This window comes from Engraulis encrasicolus, chromosome 16, assembly GCF_034702125.1.
Source record: "Engraulis encrasicolus isolate BLACKSEA-1 chromosome 16, IST_EnEncr_1.0, whole genome shotgun sequence".
In the NCBI taxonomy this organism is placed as follows: domain Eukaryota; kingdom Metazoa; phylum Chordata; class Actinopteri; order Clupeiformes; family Engraulidae; genus Engraulis; species Engraulis encrasicolus.
Window position 1 is genome coordinate 40,762,319 of NC_085872.1, and position 19,896 is coordinate 40,782,214.

General features: G+C 45.4%; 1 protein-coding gene across 2 annotated transcripts in view; it reads left to right on the top strand.

The window, feature by feature from the left end:
* grk4 (G protein-coupled receptor kinase 4) overlaps positions 1 to 19,896 on the top strand; it is a 58,010-nt gene continuing 38,114 nt past the window's right edge. The window contains exons 1-2 of one of the 2 annotated variants that reach the window (XM_063219613.1): positions 1 to 345; positions 17,321 to 17,416. In XM_063219613.1, coding sequence (XP_063075683.1) covers positions 294 to 345; positions 17,321 to 17,416 — 148 coding nt within the window. In that variant the 5' untranslated portion in view covers positions 1 to 293. The remainder of the gene's footprint in view (positions 346 to 17,320; positions 17,417 to 19,896) is intronic. The other variant, XM_063219612.1, reaches the window with a different exon arrangement.

Sequence of the window (19,896 nt, forward strand, 5' to 3'; positions counted from 1 at the left end):
TAAGGTTACACTGGTTGTAAAGTGATCCCTCCTACTCTCGGGCTTGCAGAGCGAGCGAGGCAGGAAGGAAGGCTAGGCATTGCATGCTAACAAGGGGAGTTCATGTTGGAACTGTTGTAGATGGTGGGTGGTTTAACATCAAGCTATGGAGAACTACCATTAACCTGGTATGAGCCAGCGCGAAATTCACGTTGATCGTCATCACCATTACCATCATCATCACCCGCACAACCGTCTTAATCTTTTCCGCTAAGTGAAATGTATCGGGACTGCTCGGGATCCGAATTCTGACAATGGAGATTGAAAATATCGTGGCCAACACTGTGCTGCTCAAGGCAAGAGAAGGTAAGCCACATCAGGGAGAATTCAGGGGGGTGGGGGGGACGATGAAGACCGAACCACAACAAAGACACGACTCTGTCATTCTTTGGCTGTCCACAGTCTGCGCAGTCTGATTTTCATTAACGTGAAGATAAATTGTCAGTCAGTCAATCGCCTTCATGTAATGTGTTTTGTTTTGGCTCATTTGTTTCGCTCATTAATGCTTCAATCCCAACGAGTGAGGCAGCTAATTTCAGGATCAATACTGACGGCTGCGTTGAGAGATCAGTAGCTTTGGATCACGTAGCATGGTGGGCTTTCGCATTACGCTTTCTTATAGCGTATTGCCCCCGGCCCGTAGATATGTTTATGAGAAATTATATCTGATATACGTCCCATGTTCACTAACTGCAGAATGTTCTACCAATCTAACAAACACAATGAGATGTGGACAAACGCATTATGGTTGGCTTTAGGGTGGCCTTGCCCATGCACTTAGCCTGCGATTTGTGCGCTTAGGTGAGGTTACAGAAGGAAGAGGGTGTCATAGGTTAGTGTAAGCAACATGCATCACCCAGCTCAATAATTATTTTATTCCGCAGAGAAGTGGGATATAACATAAAATAACTGACACGAATGTGACGTTACATGAGTGTGCTATGCTATGTACAGTTCGGAGAGGGAAACTGCACACCGTGTACCCCTGTCTCCGCCAGTTTTACCTGGCAATGGAGCGAATCTGCAGTCGGGCCTTGAGCTAGCAGAGGCTAGAAGACCATGAGAAACGAATCGCATCCTTGTGGTGTGTTCTGTCTGCTTACAGTAGAGGAAGAGGACACCCGGCCAGACATGTCTACGACTGCCGTGGTTTGTGCAAGCTTCAACAAGCAGTTGACATCTCTCGAAAAGCTAGTGGTGCTGGACTGAGGACTCGGTGGAAGGTCCCTTAGCGTTAGAATAATGTCAGAGCAATTTCAGATGACAAGTGGAGGTCAGAAAGGCACCTTTCTCTGCCTCCCGCTTGTTACAAGAATATTGCTTGACTAGTTGTCAAGATTCAATGCATTTTATTGGCTGTTGAGTGGGAGGATGCCCTGGGTGATTCAGCTCCAGGATATTTAATACACTCTGCCATAGCATTATGCTGTAATGTAAATGTGTCACCATAAGCCTATTACAAAGTCAAATAGGTTTTGATCAACACGTTAGAGGAGGATGTGCGAATAGGACTGTTCATTGGTAGTGTCAGAATTCTTGAAGTCTGTACAAAAACACACTAGCTGTCAGTGTGGATTTGGAATTGTGCCTTAAATATCCCAGAACAGCCTCCCCCCCCCCAACACACACACACACACACACACACACACACACACACACACACACACACACACACACACACACACACACACACACACACACACACACACACACACACACACACACACACACACACACACAGAAAGAAGATTAGTCTGCCGATTGTTTTGTATGTAATGAAAGGTTGGCTACATGTACCAATTATTACATTACATATACATTTTATTGAATTCCATTATTTATTGAAGCATGCACCATCATGATGGAAGGATGGATGATTTTAAATGATTATAGTGTTTAATTACTAAGTCACCTTTGAAAACCAAAGTCTGTGTTTTGCCAAAGTTATCCTGCTCAGAAGTGCAGTTATTCAGTTAGCAGCACAGCTTTTCCATCCTGTTGCGAAGCTGTATGATTCAACATGCCATCTACTGTAGATTAAATTAATGTCTGAAGGTTATAAGCTTAGTACTGGTGATGACTATGAAAAACATGTTCACATTTTAGATGGAAAATCGTCAGACTGGAGAAGAAAATCTCTGGATCATGGCTGACTGGGTGTGCCTTGGCACTAATGACAGTGAAATAAACAATATTAAAGAGAGTGAGAGAGAGGGTGAGTTGTGGTATGCCCTCGAGACACTCTCAGTATGAAGATACTATTTGAGATGTTCTTATGGCAGCACTTGGTATTAAACACATTTGAGTCTGGTTTGGTACTTTATCAGCAATATCTATCAACTATTAAGAAAACTGGACAATAAAACATGTAATGGCAAGAAGAGAGTGCAGGAAGACATTCATACATGGTGACTGCAGTGGAATTTAGAATTGTACTAATATGCTTTTGAGGGACGTGAGGTTGAAACCTCTTTCTAGTAAAGACCATGCACACAGGACCACAAGGCCACTGTAAACAGATGTTGGTAGTGCTTTTGAACGTCAGTGAAATTTAGTCGCTGACTGTGGGGAGTTCACTCATTCCTCTCAGTGCACTGAATGTATACGTAATCCTGGTCATTAAAAATCAGTTCAAAGAAAAGGGGTTGATAAAGTCATTTGAGATTTGCATTTTGAGTCCATCTCTTATCGCACATCCTCCTTTGGTGGTGCCATTGTGTCTGAAGGTCTCTGTACTTGTCTTCCAAAGCAGTATATAGCATAGGCTATGAAGGCTGTATACAGTGTATCAATGATCTAATTTAAATGGATATGCTTTTGGACTCTTTGTTTTTCATAAAACATATTTTATATTTGTACAAGGCTTCTCTGGTTTTCCCGTTTCACAAGTTCCAACTTCAGTTCCGCACAATACTAGGATCTCGTACTCTTACATTCTGACATTCTCAAACCACTCATTTTCACAACTTTTTAAAATGTACTATCTTTCAGTCTGTTCCATTCTTTTCTCTTCTGCCTTTTTATGAGCTATTCACACATATTTTTGCGTTCGGCGTTGACGTTCAGCGGTTTCACTTTATTAGCTTAGTGTTACTGGCCAAAAGAACCGTCATGGCTTTCCTACATCAGGGTGTTCCCACATTTGTCGCCCGTAAAAACACATTGCTTTGTGAGGACTTCCCTGATGTGGTTGCTATTAACTGTGCTCATGGCTGTACGAATGGGCTGTGACTCCAGAATGAATTCCATGTGTTGTGTTCATGCAAGTCAGAAATACATCCTATGTGCTGACAGAACTAAGAAGTTATTTGACACAGTTACTAGTTGACGTGGTTAACACTGTAGTCTTCTCTTTCTCCTCAGATTCTGTCACCAATATGTTTTGGACCTCTAATTTTAAATAACCACAGCAAATGTGGGTTTGTATGTTAACTCAATCACAATTGAACATGTAAACATATTGTGAAACAGAGTTTATCTGTTCATAGTTTCTGATGTGAATGGAACTCTATGTTCACTTTGGACACTTGTATTTGACTGCAGGCACAATATTATCCCTTGTGAAATTGCACAGATTATCTTGCATGATTGTAAGGGGGGATGGGCCCCAAGAAACATATTTTTGGAAATGGCTCTCTGAGACACTTGTATATATTATGTGTAGTTGATGGTCCATGATGTACTACATCCTCTCCCCCATGGCCATTTCCAGCTGGCAATAACTGGTAGTCATGTTTATTTAGAAAATACCCCTTCAGCCAAAGGAAGAAGGACAACCCCTTTCATTGTTATATTATGTACATGAGTATGCTAGGGCTGTAACGATATTGTATCGAACCGAGAAATCGTGATACACAGAGTCACAATACTGTATCGCGATACAAGGAGGCAGTATCGTGATACGCCCTTTCAAAGTTTTGTTATCCATTAGTCCAGAAAACAACCTTATGATTTGATGTGATAGTGTTTCCAAGCTTCAATTGAGATACATTTCAGAAATCATGGGGTACAGGCCAGGGGCTCTGCTAAAATTTTTGGGCCCCATGAAAGATTCAAATTTTGGGCCCCCAAAATTATGTTATTAGCATCCTTCAGGGGCCCTGCCAGTGCTGCCGGGCCCTTAGAATCTGTAACACCTTTCCCCCCCTCACGGCACCCATGATGGGGTATATCGAACCGTAGGTCAAAAATCGTGATGCGAACCAAATCGTGAGTTGAGTGTATTGTTACAGCCCTTGAGTTTGCTCTTTGTCTCCATCATCCATAGTCTATGACGCGGCCAATGCTATGTGGAGTGTTAAACAGATGACCTGTGGCGTGCACACATTGCACTGTAATTGGGGAGAGAAAGGGCTGTAGTTTGGCTTTTCAGTGTGTGCAATACCAACCCCTAGGGTTCTGCTGCTGACAGGTACACTCCATGGCTGTATCTGAAAATTGGCCCAGTACCATATCAATCAATCACAGTTGTTGCAAATGGCATGGCATGAATACAGAACCTAAAACGGACAGCAGCTGCAGAGATACACAGATCCTCAACAAATAGAGACTATACTAAGTATCCTTTTTTGACGAATGTAACTTACCCATAGCTTATCAGGATCTCGAATGCAAAAGCCAACTGTGTTTCCACTTTTTTAACGCCTGAAAAAGTGAGAATACCCAAATGTTGTACAACATTTTATGTCGAGGCGTTTCTCAGGCCGGCCTCATTCATGTGTGTTGACTTGGCTCCCAAAATCCCCTTGTCTGGAGTTTTGATCACCTTGCTGTTATGTCACGAATGGACATGATGATCAAAACGGCAAACATTTCTTTGTGTGATAATTATTCTCTGTCGGAAAAAAAGTGATGTGTGTTGAACTGTTGCACAGTTCCATATTTTTTTCAACTGTCTGGATTTGTGCGTCACAGACTGGTTTCAATTGGCTGGAAACCTTTTGGACTGCAGCTCAGAAATGGCAGGCGTATGAACTGTGTGTGGCAAGGGCAGTCTCAAAAGTTAAACAGGTGTGTGCAGGGACAAGATGTTCCCACAAAAGTGTGGTGTTCCCCTCAACACACACACACACACACACACACACGCGTCTGAGAAGCATTTTAATAACATTTTAATGAGAAGGGAGTTCAGGGTGGCCCCATTTACGCTGTCTCTCTGTCTCAATCTCTGTCTCTTATTCATTCTCTCTCTCTCTCTCTCTCTCTCTCTCTCTCTCTCTCTCTCTCTCTCTCTCTCTCTCTCTCTCTCTCTCTCTCTCTCTCTCTCTCTCTCTCTGTATAATCTATGTTGTTGTCCCTTCACTCACCTCTTACTCCTCCTCATTCATCAGTCTTCTCCACCTCCCTACTGCTCCCCAGAGTTGCTTTCATTATGGGTCAAGTTTGAAAATGTTCTTTGTTTAATTTAACAGACTTCAGCTGTGAATGAATGTTCAGTGTGTGTGTGTGTGTGTGTGTGTGTGTGTGTGTGTGTGTCTGTGTCTGTGTCTGTGTCTATGTGTGTCTGTGATGGTTGTACCATTGCATGATGCATGTCTTTTCCCTTAGGGGTTGTTGGGAATGAGGGGACGGTGATGAAATATTTAGGATGAATGGAACAGCCTATTCCCTTAATGTCTGCCCTGGCTTACATGCCTGCTTTTGCCCTTCTCTGTGAGAAAATGTTTCACCACTATCTCATATCCCTGTGAGGCGCTGCGTAATTTTTTCTGGGTGTCCCATCTTTCAGGTTGCACCATTATTTTCTGTATATTTCTGTTGTCATAGGGGTCCTTCATTATTACGTTTTTTTTGTGCAGGGACTTTTGTCTTTATTTCTGACAGGACAGTGGAGGAGAGACAGGTAATGAGTAGGTAGAGAGAGAGAGAGAGAGAGATGGGGAAGGATCGGCAAATGACGTGGGCTGGAAATCGAACCCGGGTCGCCGACGTAGTGCCCTACTGTTAGGCCACGGCAGGACCATTTTTATATATCTTTTAACCTATGTTCCCATGAGTGCTTATTTTCTGTAATGCCATGAGGAGGATCACTGATGAAAGTAAGCAGAGGACAGAGGCCTGTGAGTAAATGAACCACCCTAGTAGCATCCTGCAGCATCCAGGACAGCAGGTCCAGAAGGAGAGAGCTGTTCATGTGAGACAAGAAGCACTTTGGGAAGCTGAGTTTGCTTTCGTCAGAGCGAGCTGCACTGACATTTTTTCCCCCTCTTGTAAACAGACTGCAAACCCTTTGATGGAAATTTCAGAAGCTCTGCATCCTCATTTTTTGTTAGTCACGGTTCAGTCCTCCTCTGCTGTGTGGTTATAAGTGCTTCTAAGGTCAGCTCTGCACAGCACCCACTCTGATTGGGTGGAATGACCTGTCTGTGGAGAATATCGAACACTTTGTCAATATTCATGCACTCGTCGCTACCATAAATAGACCAGATATTGTTTTAGTGGGGGTGATTGTACTGAGCAAGCTGGAAGTGTGAAATCTCACAAACCACTAGCCTACATTCAAACATTTCCTCTTTAACTTGGTTGTGAATAGTTTGTTTCTCTCAGAAGCCCCCAATTGCTTCAGTAACCTTTCACGAGCAGCATGCTTGCGTAGCTGGTGTAGTTTACAGTCTCAGTGGAGGCACCCATGTGTTTACACTGGGCACGGAGGACCTCCCTCGTGAACTTCCTCCCCAATCCATCTAGCACGGGACACAGGACTGACTGGCGTTGACTCCGCTCAGACGTCAGGTGTGTAGCCGTGTGTAGCTAGCTGCTGCTGCCTCATCGCTACACAGGGAGGGAGTTGAGTGGGTTGTGGTGGTAACAGTGTTGGGAAATCATGAGGCACAGCTAGTATCATTTGTTAGCCGGTTAAACCATTATGGAGTTTTCTGTGCACTGGCATGACTAAATGTTGTGTCAAGTTCTCATTTAATCAGATGTCTCTTCTCATTTCCTCCAGCAAGAGGCAAATATTTGTGAAGGTTGCTTTAATACGGCTTGTGTAGATGTTGGGGAGTTCAACAAATACACAAGTGAGAAATGAATACACCAGTTAAGTGTAGGCTTCCACCACAGCTGTATTTGCATTACTTTTTACTTTCCATCTCTAAATTTGATCTTTTCCTCTTCCGACTTATTCTCCTGTCATTGCCTTTTTTAGGCGGCGTCATTGTGGATGTGATGTTTTCTTTTTGTTTCCCAGATTAGGTTTATATGTGATTTTCTTGGTGCAAGTTATTTTTAAACTCATTTTGTCATTGTGTTATATTCATTCACACCCTTTGTATTTTTTATGAACATTCACACACGCGCGCGCGCGCACACACACTTGGTAATTCAGTCTGAAAAGAGTTATCCTTCCACATTCAGAAAGAAATGTTGCCAGCAGCTTAGTGTGCTGTTACTTTGAATACATTTCTGTTACTTTCAGCTGATACGTCAGGCATTGCCTGGAATGTAGGCAGTTAAGTATGGGGTAAGCTAGGCCGTTTCTCTGTCTCCACTCAAGGTGCCTAGTGACAAGATGTCATATTTTTTAGCAACTGAAGGAGGTAAAGAACACACAGATCCCCAATGGCCTTGTCTAGCGTGGAGGTCACTCTATAGAGGTCTGTGTGGGCTTTAGCCATGACTGCTGACTGGTTTATCCAGACAGATTGTGGCCGACTGACAGTAAGGACATGGTGTACTCCAAACATCTACAGCAAAGTACAGTCTCCCTAGCGTGTGCCGCTCTACGCTCATCTACGTCGTCCCAAATGCCCTATCACACGGTGACCTGGTTACCAGGGTGTTTGGGGTTTTTTAGCCTACAGAGTGTGGAGAACAGGCTGGAGCTCTGGTCATGTTGGCATAGCGACACTGAGCTGCACCCAGCCTGAGGGTTGCTGCTTGATTGCAGCAGTGCATAAAGTTTCATAGGACTTCAGGACTTGATGAACTAAACCACACTGTAAAACCACTGTCGTCACACACATAGTGAGCTAGTTGCTTTTTGTTGGTTTTGACCGTGTAAGTAGGCCTATAGGGAGTCTCATAAGATTGCCCAGTGAAAGTGTACATGAGCGAACAGGCCGACAGAAGTAGATAAAATGAAGGGAAAGTTTGTTTCCAATAGGCTGGCCGGTATGTTTTTTTCATTCTGCTGTGAATTTTGTTAGCTTTGCTGTGCATGGCAGCTTCATTTTTATGTGACGCATGTGGAAAGGCAATTTGCGTCAGAAATCTTGCTGATTTCCTCCTCCAGGTCCCTGTGTCCAGTTCACCTTGGTGACATATGAATTAAATGTTAAAAAGTGAAGCTTATTTATTCAGCTGATTATTCGGCCAAATCCCTCAGAGGCTAAACAGAATTTGGCAGTGCATCTACCTGAATAAATTGTAGCCTCTGCCTAGATGTCCAGACAGCGAATCATTACACATGCAACTCTGGGTTTGTGCGACTACTAATATATTGTAATCCACTGTGGCTGTTGTCAAAGCTTGTTGAATAACCCTCTTTCATGTAGGCAGAAACAGGAAGAGCATTTACCTCATAATGGGCTCTCTATGGCAGCCAGCTAACATTAGGGCCCATTGTCATCCCCGCAAACTGTTTATTTAAACTGTCACTTGATATTAGATAATCTGCTCGCATCCTGCTCCCGCCCACTTTGACATATTGCTCGGTGACCGATCCTATCCTGTCGCGAGGCAGCTCAGTGCTCACTGGCTGCCGTCTTGTGTCAGTGCGGCTGCCATAGGCCTGGCTCAGCAATCGATCCCATGCAGACTCCAGACTACACTATCAGTTGGCCGGCGGTCCGGTGGCGCCTTAAGGCCTTGGCTTGAAGGGGAAAAAGTGACAAATCGAGGTAGAGATAAAGAGAGAGGAGGATAAGTGAATGTGGAGGAGGGGCCGGGGTAGCAGGGGGGGGGATGGGAGTGAGCTGTCCCTGTCTCATGGTGGCCCTTGAAGTGGGATCACCCTGTGTTCGCTAGCTAGCTGATGGCATTGAGGTGGCATTGGTGTTCTTGGATAGTGCGGAACACGGCGAGTACATCCAGCCCATTGCCTTCCGTGGTTGATTTTGTAGGTCAGGTCCTTGGTGAAAGGCCACATTCACTGTGGTTGAGTTGATCTTATCAGAGTGGTTTTGAATATTTTGCTGATTTGAATGCATTCTCTGGAATAATCCTCCATTTCTTTACGTTCTGCAGCACCAGGTGTCATAGTCATTGGAGTCAATACCTGTTAACCATCTTCTTCTCTCTCTGTGTCCATCATCACCATTTTTCGTAGCCTGACTATCATCAACTTTCAAATCTCTTCGAGACTTGGTCTGACCAAGAGCATAACAATGAACATTTCCCAAACTGCATTGTCGACCCACCTCCCTAGGTTTGCTAATGGTTGTATGCTTCTCGACAAAGTGGGAGGAGTTCCTGATTTTTCGGGAGCTCAGAAACGATATTTGTATTACTCTTGGACTGACTAGAACATTGAAGGTGTTTCGTCACTAGGAGTGTGCAGCCTGGCTACACTTTTCGTTCACTCACCATGTAACATTTCCTTTGCCATGATGTTTCAAACAATAGAAATATCAATGCCATCCACAAAACCATATCCACTCCCACATACTTCACGCACCTGTCTTTTTTTCTTGGAATAATGACAATTCACCATCCACTACCCTTTCATATGCACTTGTTGTGTGTATTTTTGTGTAAGATGCAAAAAATCCAGTTGTATCCAGCTGTTTTCAAGGCACTGGTAAAACCAATTGTAGGTACTGAAACAAAAAAGTCCTGATGATGAGCTTGACTTCAAGATGAGCTGAATTGACCGTTCAGTGTTCTATATTGTATAATAATTTAAAAAGATCAGGGGGAGGGGTCCTCATAGAGGTGTGTGTGTGTGTGTGTGTGTGTGTGTGTGTGTGTGTGTGTGCGTGTGCGTGTGCGTGTGCGTGTGCGTGTGCGTGTGCGTGTGCGTGTGCGTGTGCGCGTGCGCGTGCGCGTGCAAGTGTGCGTGTGCGCGTGCGCGTGTGCGTGTGCGTGCAAGTGTGTGTTTTTGTCGGGTACATGTTGAGTGTTTGCTCTTGCTCCTCACAGCAAATAAGTACAGTGTGTGTGTGTGTGTGAGCCCTGTAGTGTAAACTGGGGTGTAACTGTGTCAGTCTTTGCCATGCCTGCCCTGCAGCGGTCATATGGTCGTATGTCATAACAGGATGCTCTTGAAGGGGCTCCATGCATGACTAGATCAGTCAGTCACGCAAGTCACAAGAGTGCTAACATGTCCATTGCCTCTGAGGATTACTCTTAAAACTTTCAAATATTTGACTTGGGCTGTTTAACACTTAAAGCTACTACCGTACCTAGACACATGTGCATACTGTACATACATGCACACGCATGCAGTCACAGTCTCACGCTTAGTCTGTCTGACACACACACACACACGCCTACACACACACACACACACACACACACACACACACACACACACACACACACACACACACACACACACACACACACACACACACACACACACACACAGTTAAAGTTGTAGTTTAAGAGACTCCGCATCCTAAATATGGGAGCACTGGTGCTTGTTGGCTTTCTCTCATGCCCGAGTTTACTCGGTGTAGATCAGGGGATTCTGTCCAGCTTGAAGCTGGAGGCTCCAATGTTCCGATGGGGGTGAAATGAACAGTAATTGCTTGATTAGACTGGCTGGTCAGGAAATGTTCAGAGTAATGATGATAGTTTCAGATCTCCGCCTGGCAACATGGCACTGGAGCCAAACTCTCTGTCCCCTTTCACTCATACATACACACATCCCTGTTTGCCGTATTCCGGGCCATTTAGTACCCTCTGTCACATGTGGAAAGCAGTGGTGTAGTCTACTTTTTTAAGTGGGTATACTGTATATATTAGTGCTATTCAAAACAATGGACCAATCAATTTTAAGTGGGTATACTGAAATCCCTGAAATTTAGAAGTGGGTATACTCCGTATACCCGCGTTCTACGTAGACTACACCACTGGTGGAAAGTGAAAACTAGCTTGGACCGATGTGCAGGTTTCAGAGCCGTTTACGCGCAGGTTTCGCTTTCCAGTCAAACTAGTCTCTAGTGTGTTATTGACTGAGATGAAGCTTTGGGCCAAAGGCATTGGGGCTGACAGGAGAGAACTGTCAGGGGAGAAAGGAGAGATAAACCTCATACAGACACAGCACTAGTGCATTATGAATATGGGCCACTGTTAGCATTGGCGGCCACTGGTTGCGCATTGTTTTTCAACAGACCGCTTGGTAGTGGTAGCACGGGTCCTGAGCCAGGGGTGTGGAACTTCGAGACGTAGCGCAGCGTAGCGTTCCACAAAATCGTGGAACTTTTATGTAGTTTAAGAAGTGCTTAGAAGGTCAATTGGCATGAAAGCTATGTGGTCTTGACTCATTTGCCACTGTTTACAAAATAAGTGTTCCCAAAGCATCGCAGCGAGATCTCTACACACAACCACCACTGTGTTGCAACACATGCAAAGTTTAATGGATGAAATATGTGAATTCCATGTGTATTACAAATACTGCACTACGTTGCACATGGTTAGCCGGTCGGTGTGTGAGAACTGAGAATGTAATGTTTTCATGCTGTGCTGCTTGGCCCGTCTTATGTGATTTGTGTGCTTGGTAGTGAAAACTTTTACATTTGGCTTTCCTTTTGCATTGCTTCAAGAGGATTTAGTGAGGAAGGCTGACGTCATCCTTTTCGCTCAGTGACATGAAAAACATCAGCCTGTCTCTCTTTCTCTCTTTCTCTCTCTCTCTCTCTCTCTCTCTCTCTCTCTCTCTCTCTCTCTCTCTCTCTCTCTCTCTCTCTCTCTCTCTCTCTCTCTCTCTCTCTCTCTCTCTCTCTCTCTCTCTCTCTCTCTCTCTCTCTCTCCACCCTCCTCACCCTCTCTCTCTCTCTCCACCCTCCTCACCCTCCAACCCACCTCAGACACACATGGCGAGTGTGTTTGGATTTTAAATGATTAGCCATTTCCACCTTGGCCTCTGCTAGCTTGTTCTAAGTCTGTCTGACTTTTTTTTTTCTTGGTTCGGTCCTTTCCAACCTTGTCTGCGCACTCATAAAGTGCAGCTTGTTAAAGCAATGTGTTTTTCCCCCCTCTCTCACCAAGCTCGTCGGCCTGCCACACAAACAGCCCAAGCAGAGAGGAAGAGCTGGATTGTGGTTTGGCATGCAGAGATCATATCTGTTCCTCCCCAGGGGGAAGCCACTGCACGGTTGGGAACAGCTGATCTGGGTTCAGTTTCTCTCAGCTCTTGCCGGTCCTGACGTCAGTTACCAGGCTGAAAGGCAACCAGTGGAGTGAAACAAGCACTTTTTTATTGGCAGCCCATCTTCCTCGCTCTTCCCTAGGATGGAATCTGGTGAAGGGTGTCTTCCAGACTAGTCTGTTGGTTTGAAAATAAATCCTGTTTGCCAGTGGCTCTTTCCTGTGGTGCTACAGACATGCACCTATCATGTTTGGGTACGCTGGGGTTTTCCTCTTCTCTCGAGACTCTTTCATGCAGGCCCAGCATGGTGTCAGCTGAAACTCAACAGAATGGCTGCTAGAGTCGTTATAAATCTTACTGATGAAAGAGCCAAATATGCCACTCGCTCACTCACTCAAATGCTGAATATCTGTGCTGTTGTTTTATCTGTGGTAACAGGCAGCAAATTGTGTCAGAGTTTAAGTCTAAGTATGAAGGTTGATATTTGAAGGGGACTGACTCTGACTCTGACTCTGACTCTGACTCTGACTCTGACTCTGACTCTGACTCTCACTCTTCCATCCGCAACCATTGCATTGTGCAAGGCCTAGGCTAACACACTTGCAGAGTTCCCTGTTAGTGTCCAGTAGCTGGAGGCTCCCCTGGCCCACGCAGCCAGGATAAAGATCAGTATGTGCTGATGTTTAGATGGTGTAAGCCGATCCGGATGAGCACTGTGGTCCTTACGCATGAGGACACATTTGGGCTGCCTGCGCTGCCTGGAGGGCTACACCAGTCCAGTGTGGACTTCCAGAGCTGGCCAGGAGTCAGCTGCCTTTTGGAGGCTATGACCTGACCTCGGGCAGCAGCAACTTTGGAGCATCCGCTAGTGCTGGTGCTAGAGCCGCTGCGCTACAAGTGAGATTAAACATTTCTAGGGCTTAGTCACCCATTTCATCTCTATCTAGCCTGCACCGTTGGGCCGCTCTGTCTTTTCTTTTTTTTCTCCCTCTCTCTCTCTCTCTCTCTCTCTCTCTCTCTCTCTCTCTCTCTCTCTCTCTCTCTCTTGCTCTTTCCCTCTCACTCTTTTTCTCACCCCACCCCTGTGTGTGTGTGTGTGCGTGTGTGTGATGTGATGTGAATTCCTCATCTTGTATGTAAGTTTGTGCAAGTGAGTGTGTTTTCCCTTCCATGGGTCCAGGGCCATACATGGAACATTTGGTAACAGTATTTTCTTTGCTGTGTCCATCGGTCATACTGCCGAGCTGTACTGTCAGTGTTTGTAAGGCCCCCCCCCGCCCCCGCCCCCTCCTGCCCCACCCTGGGCCCCAAACTTTTCTCTTCTTTTTTTTTTTTTTCAGGCGAGACAGGAAAACAAAACAAAAATAAATAAATGTGTTCTCCAGTGCCATATTAAGAGGCGATCCAGTCCCGCATTTGCGTCAGAGTGAAATTACACGAGGGCGGTGCTTCCTCGCTCCCTCTCATCTGCTAGAGATAGTGTGGTTTATCTGAGTATTTTAGGGCTGGGGTTAGAAAGAGGGTGTCATTTTAAAGAGAGAAAAAAAATGAATCAACATTACAGTCAGGGAAAAGGGAGAGTGAAAGAAAGGGCCCGGAGAGAACAAGAAAGAGAAGTGGGGAAAAAGGCATAGTAACAAAAAAAAAGAGAAATATACGACAGACAGAAGATGGTACAATTTCAGTTTGTCTGCGTTCCTGTATCATACGTGGCTCAAATATTTCACATTGTTGAGACGACATTGTTATGGATAATCCGAGGGAAAGTGATCTGGTAGACTGGGATGTTGATCCTCCACCTGTACAGCTCAGGGAGGATTAGTACTGCTGCTGCAAACCTGTCCAACCGGTGGAGTAGCACGGCTTCATCCAGGAACTCGCTTTTTGCTTGCTACCATGGTGACACCAGCCTGCGGGTGCTTCCTGTCTTGTGACGGTTGCAGTTTGCGTGCAGTGTGCAGAGACGACCAGGATGGTCTTTCTCTCTCTCGCTCTCTCTCTCTCTCTCTCTCTCTCTCTCTCTCTCTCTCTCTCTCTCTCTCTCTCTCTCTCTCTCTCTCTCTCTCTCTCTCTCTCTCTCTCTCTCTTGCGCACACACACACACACACACACACACACACACACACACACACACACACACACACACACACACACACACACACACTCTCCAGGTGGATGGGAAAGTCAGGTCAGTAGAACTGAGGATATCCCCCTTCTGTCCTTGAAAACACTTTTTTGGCACTGTCGGCAATAAAATGATGTCAGGATACATTTTAATGAATGAATGAAAAATCCCTGTGTATACAAAGACTAGGCTACACATCTACAGCGTGCCGAATTGAGAGTTTGAGCCGCCTCAGCACTTCTCTGGCAGGTATTCTTTGTTGGGTGCTATAGCCTTGATTTTAGACCAGGATTTATGATGGCCTTTATTTTAGCCTGGTCTTTAGTGAAAGCAATTGAAGCACTCATCTCAAGCTTCTGTTCTGTACCTTTTCAAAAAATGATCACACCTTTGGTCATGCACTCTATTGGTGCCGTCCAATATGCGGCCTCCTGTCCTCCACTTGTGCTTGTGGCCTCACGTTTTGCTGACGCCCCGCCTCTGTGGAGGAAACAATTGAGTTTTCCTGCTATCAGCCTTGCCAAAACACTTTTTGAGGGACTGTTCTTCATTCACTATCCCGATTGCAAATGAGGAAATTACATTATAATTGTGCTTTTGCTAGATATTGAATTCATTTTCTGTCATCAGTGACGTCATCATGAGGTCACAAGCAGGCAAGTGAGCAAGGGAGCACAGAAGTCCGCATATGGGAATCCGCCCCATAATAAACGAGAAAGGCTTGCTTCTCAGGCCTCGTTCGTCGGCTCAATGTTTCAGGATGAACATCAGGTCTGTTAGCCTGTTAGGCTCTGTATGCAACATGGGAATCAGGCTAAACTTAGCCTGCTACTGTGGCTTCTGAAGAGCTGACCCCAAGAGATCACTGCTCACATGGACCCAAATTTCCTACCTGCAGGGATGCATTCTTTCAATCAGTATGCTTGATTAGTGCATGGGCTGTAGATATGGGCTATAGATATGGGGCATGACCTCTCTTGACAGCTGTGGTGAGATGTGGCCTCCCAGTCCCTGGGGCCACCTTCAGCCACTTTAGGTCAGCTCCCGAGAAGCGTCTATTTGTCCGAGATTGCTTTACGAAGAAAACTTTTGAAATGGTCAGACAAGAACAAAAGAGAGGGGTGTTTTGTTTTACAGTGAGGAGATAAGTCAATTAGGCTGTGACCCTTAGAGATTACAAAAGTAGCACAAATATTGTCCATGTTGTGTTTTTTTTTAAGATTATGCTCAGTGACTCCTTGGAAATAGTAAAAAAAATGGTGTGTGTGTGTGTATGTCTACTAGCATTTGGTTTGAATTTGTCTGGAAGGTTTTGCTGATGGCTCTGCAAAGGTTGTGCTGTTGTTGATTGTTGGAAGTTTTTTCAAACTAATTGCATAATTTTTTATTTCTTCAGTCTTCACACTAAACATGACTGTGGTCGAGTATGCTTGATGTTAGCTTTTTTTGTTGGCCTGGCAAAGATAGATGAAGTATTGTTGCAACTTGCACAGATATTGTTAGGCACTGTGTCCTGTCTGCCAGCAGCTGTGGACGATGCATCAATCTTTTCACAGCCCCATTTCCTAACACTCTGGCTGAAGGACATTGAAACTGACCCTGCCCTGTGTGTTTCCTCCCTGTTTTGGAGGCATGAAGAAGTGTTTCAAACCCTGTGCTCTCAGTGAGTGCTCATCGGGAACATGTTTGACATTCCTCTCAGAGAGGAGAGGAAGAGTCCTGTTTATATTTGGCTGTCAAATTGAATATTTCGTGGGCTGGCAAGAGTTGGTTCAGAACCAAGCCAACATCGAGAAACAGACGATTCTAGAGGACAGCCGCTGACCATAAGTCCTACCGCTGTTGCAGCTGCAACTGATTTGTTGTCTTTTTGGATCGTGTTTCTGTAAGCATGCATCCAGATTGCCATCAACATTGCAACATTGCGTGCTGGAGGGGGGTGACTGGGAGTGTGTGTGTGTGTGCGTGTGCGTGTGCGTGTGCGTGTGCGTGTGCGTGTGCGTGTGCGAGCATGTTTGTGTGCTATGCAACATAGGCCAAGTTGAGTCATGTATCGATGTAAATGCGAAGGAATTTCATATTTAGACCAACACATTCTTTGTAACTTAGCTATTTACAACCCTCTTGCAGTTAAACCAGATTTAGATATCTCAAGAAGTCACACACATGTCCGTAGTCTTTTTCTTTTCTTTCGTTTACCTGGTGATACGTACGTACATCGCTGTAGTAATACCACACATTCCATCTTAATTTCTGTTACTTTGCTGTTGCACTTTGACCTCAGGAAGTGGTTGGCGAGAACAGGCAGCTGTTGTTGCCTCATTCCTTGTTGTGGGAAAACCATGTCAGGGAGTTACGAGAGGAAATGGGCTGGATGTCCCATGATTCTTCCATATGTACATACAGTACTGTGTGTGTGTGTGTGTGTGTGTGTGTGTGTGTGTGTGTGTGTGTGTGTGTGTGCGTGTGCGCGTGCGCGCGTGCGCACGTGCGTGCGTGCGTGCGCGCATGCGTGCGCGCGTGCCCGTACGTGCACGGATGTGTGTGTGCAGGCGGGTGTTGCGCGTCTCTGTGTGCGTGGCCTGTGTGGATACACCAGCCGGCCTGGTATGGTATGGTGGTTGAGGAGTTGGTTTGTTTAAAGGAAGCCATAATGTACACCGCTTGGCATCTACTTCCGTGTGTCTCCTGGTAAGCTAGTTAACTGCTAGGCCACATATTTGTGATTCAACCCAGATACATTGTGGTCTCTTCAGTCCTTTCCTCCTTAATTCACACCTCGTCAGCCTGTACCTTTGCTCTCTCTGCTCGCGGCTGGTGTTGTACACAGGATGTGTGTGAAGCAACGTTTTTCACCCGGCCATGCTGACACATATGTGTGTGTTTTGCTCTGTTCCATACAGGTGGTGGAGGCAAGAGGAATGGGCGGAGTAAGAAATGGAAGGAGATGCTGAAACTGCCCCACATCAGCATGTGCGAGGAGCTGCGACGCACCATCGGTAAGACTTGACACTCCAGGTGTTGCGTTTGTGGGTTGGTTTTTGACAGGGGGGGGGTTGAGAGAGAGGGCCTGGTATTTGGCCGGTTTACTTTAATGCCAGATGTTTAGACAGGTGCTTTCGAGTTGGTTGGTCGCTAGGGGGAGGGGATAGAGCTTGTGGTTCATGTTGAAGTTATGAGTCAGAGGTGTGTGTGTGTGTGCGTGTGTGTGTGTGTGTGTGCGTGTGTGCGTGTGTGCGTGTGTGTGTGTGTGTGTGTGTGCGCGCCCGTGCAAGTGAGCGTTTTTTTCGTGCAGGGGATGTGGTGTTGATGAAGTAATTACATGTGGCTGTAGCTTGTAGGTCAGTGGTAACCATGTTCAGCCCCACTCGTGAGAGGTGTGCCTTCATGTTCTGCCGCCAGCAAAGTGCAGTGTGCTTATCCTTAAACCCCCAGCCTGCATTCCCCCATCGGCACGGGCGGCAACGTCAGAGCAGCCTTGAGCCAACACCCCATGCAAAGAGGCCTACTATCCTGCAGGAACACTCTGGTGGATTCCAGTGCAAAATACACCAGCATGTCTGTAAAATTAAAAAGGAAAATTATCATGTTGATGTATAAATAAACATTATTTGTCTGTATACAACATGCGTAAAATATGAATAGACAATGTAGAAATGGGAAGATGCATGAATGCAGGACTTTGTTTTGTTTACACGTCATACATACTTTGCCTGATTATCATCGACTTTGAAATCTCTTCGAGGCTTGGTCTGACTAAGAGCACAACAATTAACATTTCCCAAACGGCATGGTTGACCCGCCTCTCTTGGTTTGCTACTGGTTGTTTGCTTCCCGACAAAGTGGGAGGAGTTCATGTTTTTTCTGGAGCTCAGAAACGATATTTCTTATCGCTCCTGGCCTGACTAGGAGCAACGCTGAAGCCGTTGCGTCACTAGGAGGGCACGACCTGGCTTAATACACATACCTGCAACAAAGTAAAGCTCGGTTACATGCACACACAAGGCTGGTGTTTTTTCTAGCATTTGACCCATATTGCTTGAGTAGAGAGGAGCAGCAGAGCTGAAGGGAACCATCCATCCCGTATAAACAACCACCTGCAGGATTTTGGGAGGGGATCATGGCGGAGTGGGATTATCTGAAGGAGATGCTGGCAGGCAGGCAGGAGGGTGGCAACGTATTCTTTTCAGCATGGGCTTCTGGGCCTTTACTGTGTATACCAGGGTTATTCAATTAGAATTTCATCTGGGCCACATTTCGAAACCAAGAACTGCAGTCGGGCCACACATTTTCAGACATCACAACCACTGAAATGACACTTAAAATCAGTAGTCCACAAACAAATTTTAAACATGTTCCTCTAACCTAAAACTTAACCACATTGAATGTGAATGTGTAAGTCAAGCAGAAGATTCACAAACAATAATGTGTTGTACTGCAGTAACAAAACTGAAATGTATACTGCTTCAGTTGGGGGGCATGCCTGGGCCGCATGTGGACTGCATCTGGGCCGCATGTGGCCCTCGGGCCTCCAATTGAATAGCCCTGGTGTATACTGTATGTTAGGGCTGCACGATTACGGAAAAAATCATAATCACGATTATTTTGGTCAAAATCATAATCACGATTATTAATCACGATTATTAATCACGATTATTGATTTTTGCAGATTTTTTTGAAAATTATAACAAGATGAAATATAACCAAGAATGAATTACATACGGGATGAGCAAAATAAAATGAATTGTAATAATTATGTAAAGGCAATAGCATGAAACTTAAGTGGACAGATTTTCTGGCCAGAAACACCAGCCTGTCAGTATGTTCTGGCTTCAAGGACGCTCTCAAAAGTAGGTCACTATTGCCACGATTAAATCACGATTAAAATCATGACTTCGATTTCACTGTTTTATCACGATTTTGATTATTTTTCGATTAATTGTGCAGCCCTACTGTATGTGTTCGAGGACAATGGGGGGCCAGAACTGTGTGCAGAGGTCAATGTGGCAAGACGTCATTGTCTCCGTCAGTCTTCTTAGAGTGGGTATATTATGGTTTAGCATTAGCATGGATGCATGTGTGTGTGCGGGTGTGTCTGACACTGCCTGCAAGTGTGTGTGTGAGAGAGTGTGTGTGTGTGTGTGTCTGGGTTGTGAGTCAGGGAGGAAGTGCAAGCAGGAGTTCCTTCCTGTGAGCGCCTCTCCCCTACCCAGCGTGCACCGCGCCCCTGCAGCCGCCCTGCAGGGAGGAAACCAGTCGCTGTGCCCCGCTCACCATTGTCTGGCTGTCTAGGCCAGTGTTTCCCAACCAGGGGTACGTGTACCACTAGGGGTACGTGAGCACACTGCAGGGGGTACTTGGAAAAATGTTATTATTATAACAAATGTATGGAACAGTCACATCAGGACAGAGAAAGCGATATAGAACATGAATTAGGTGGTACTCATGGCACAACTAAGAGGCTTAGGGGGTACGCGAG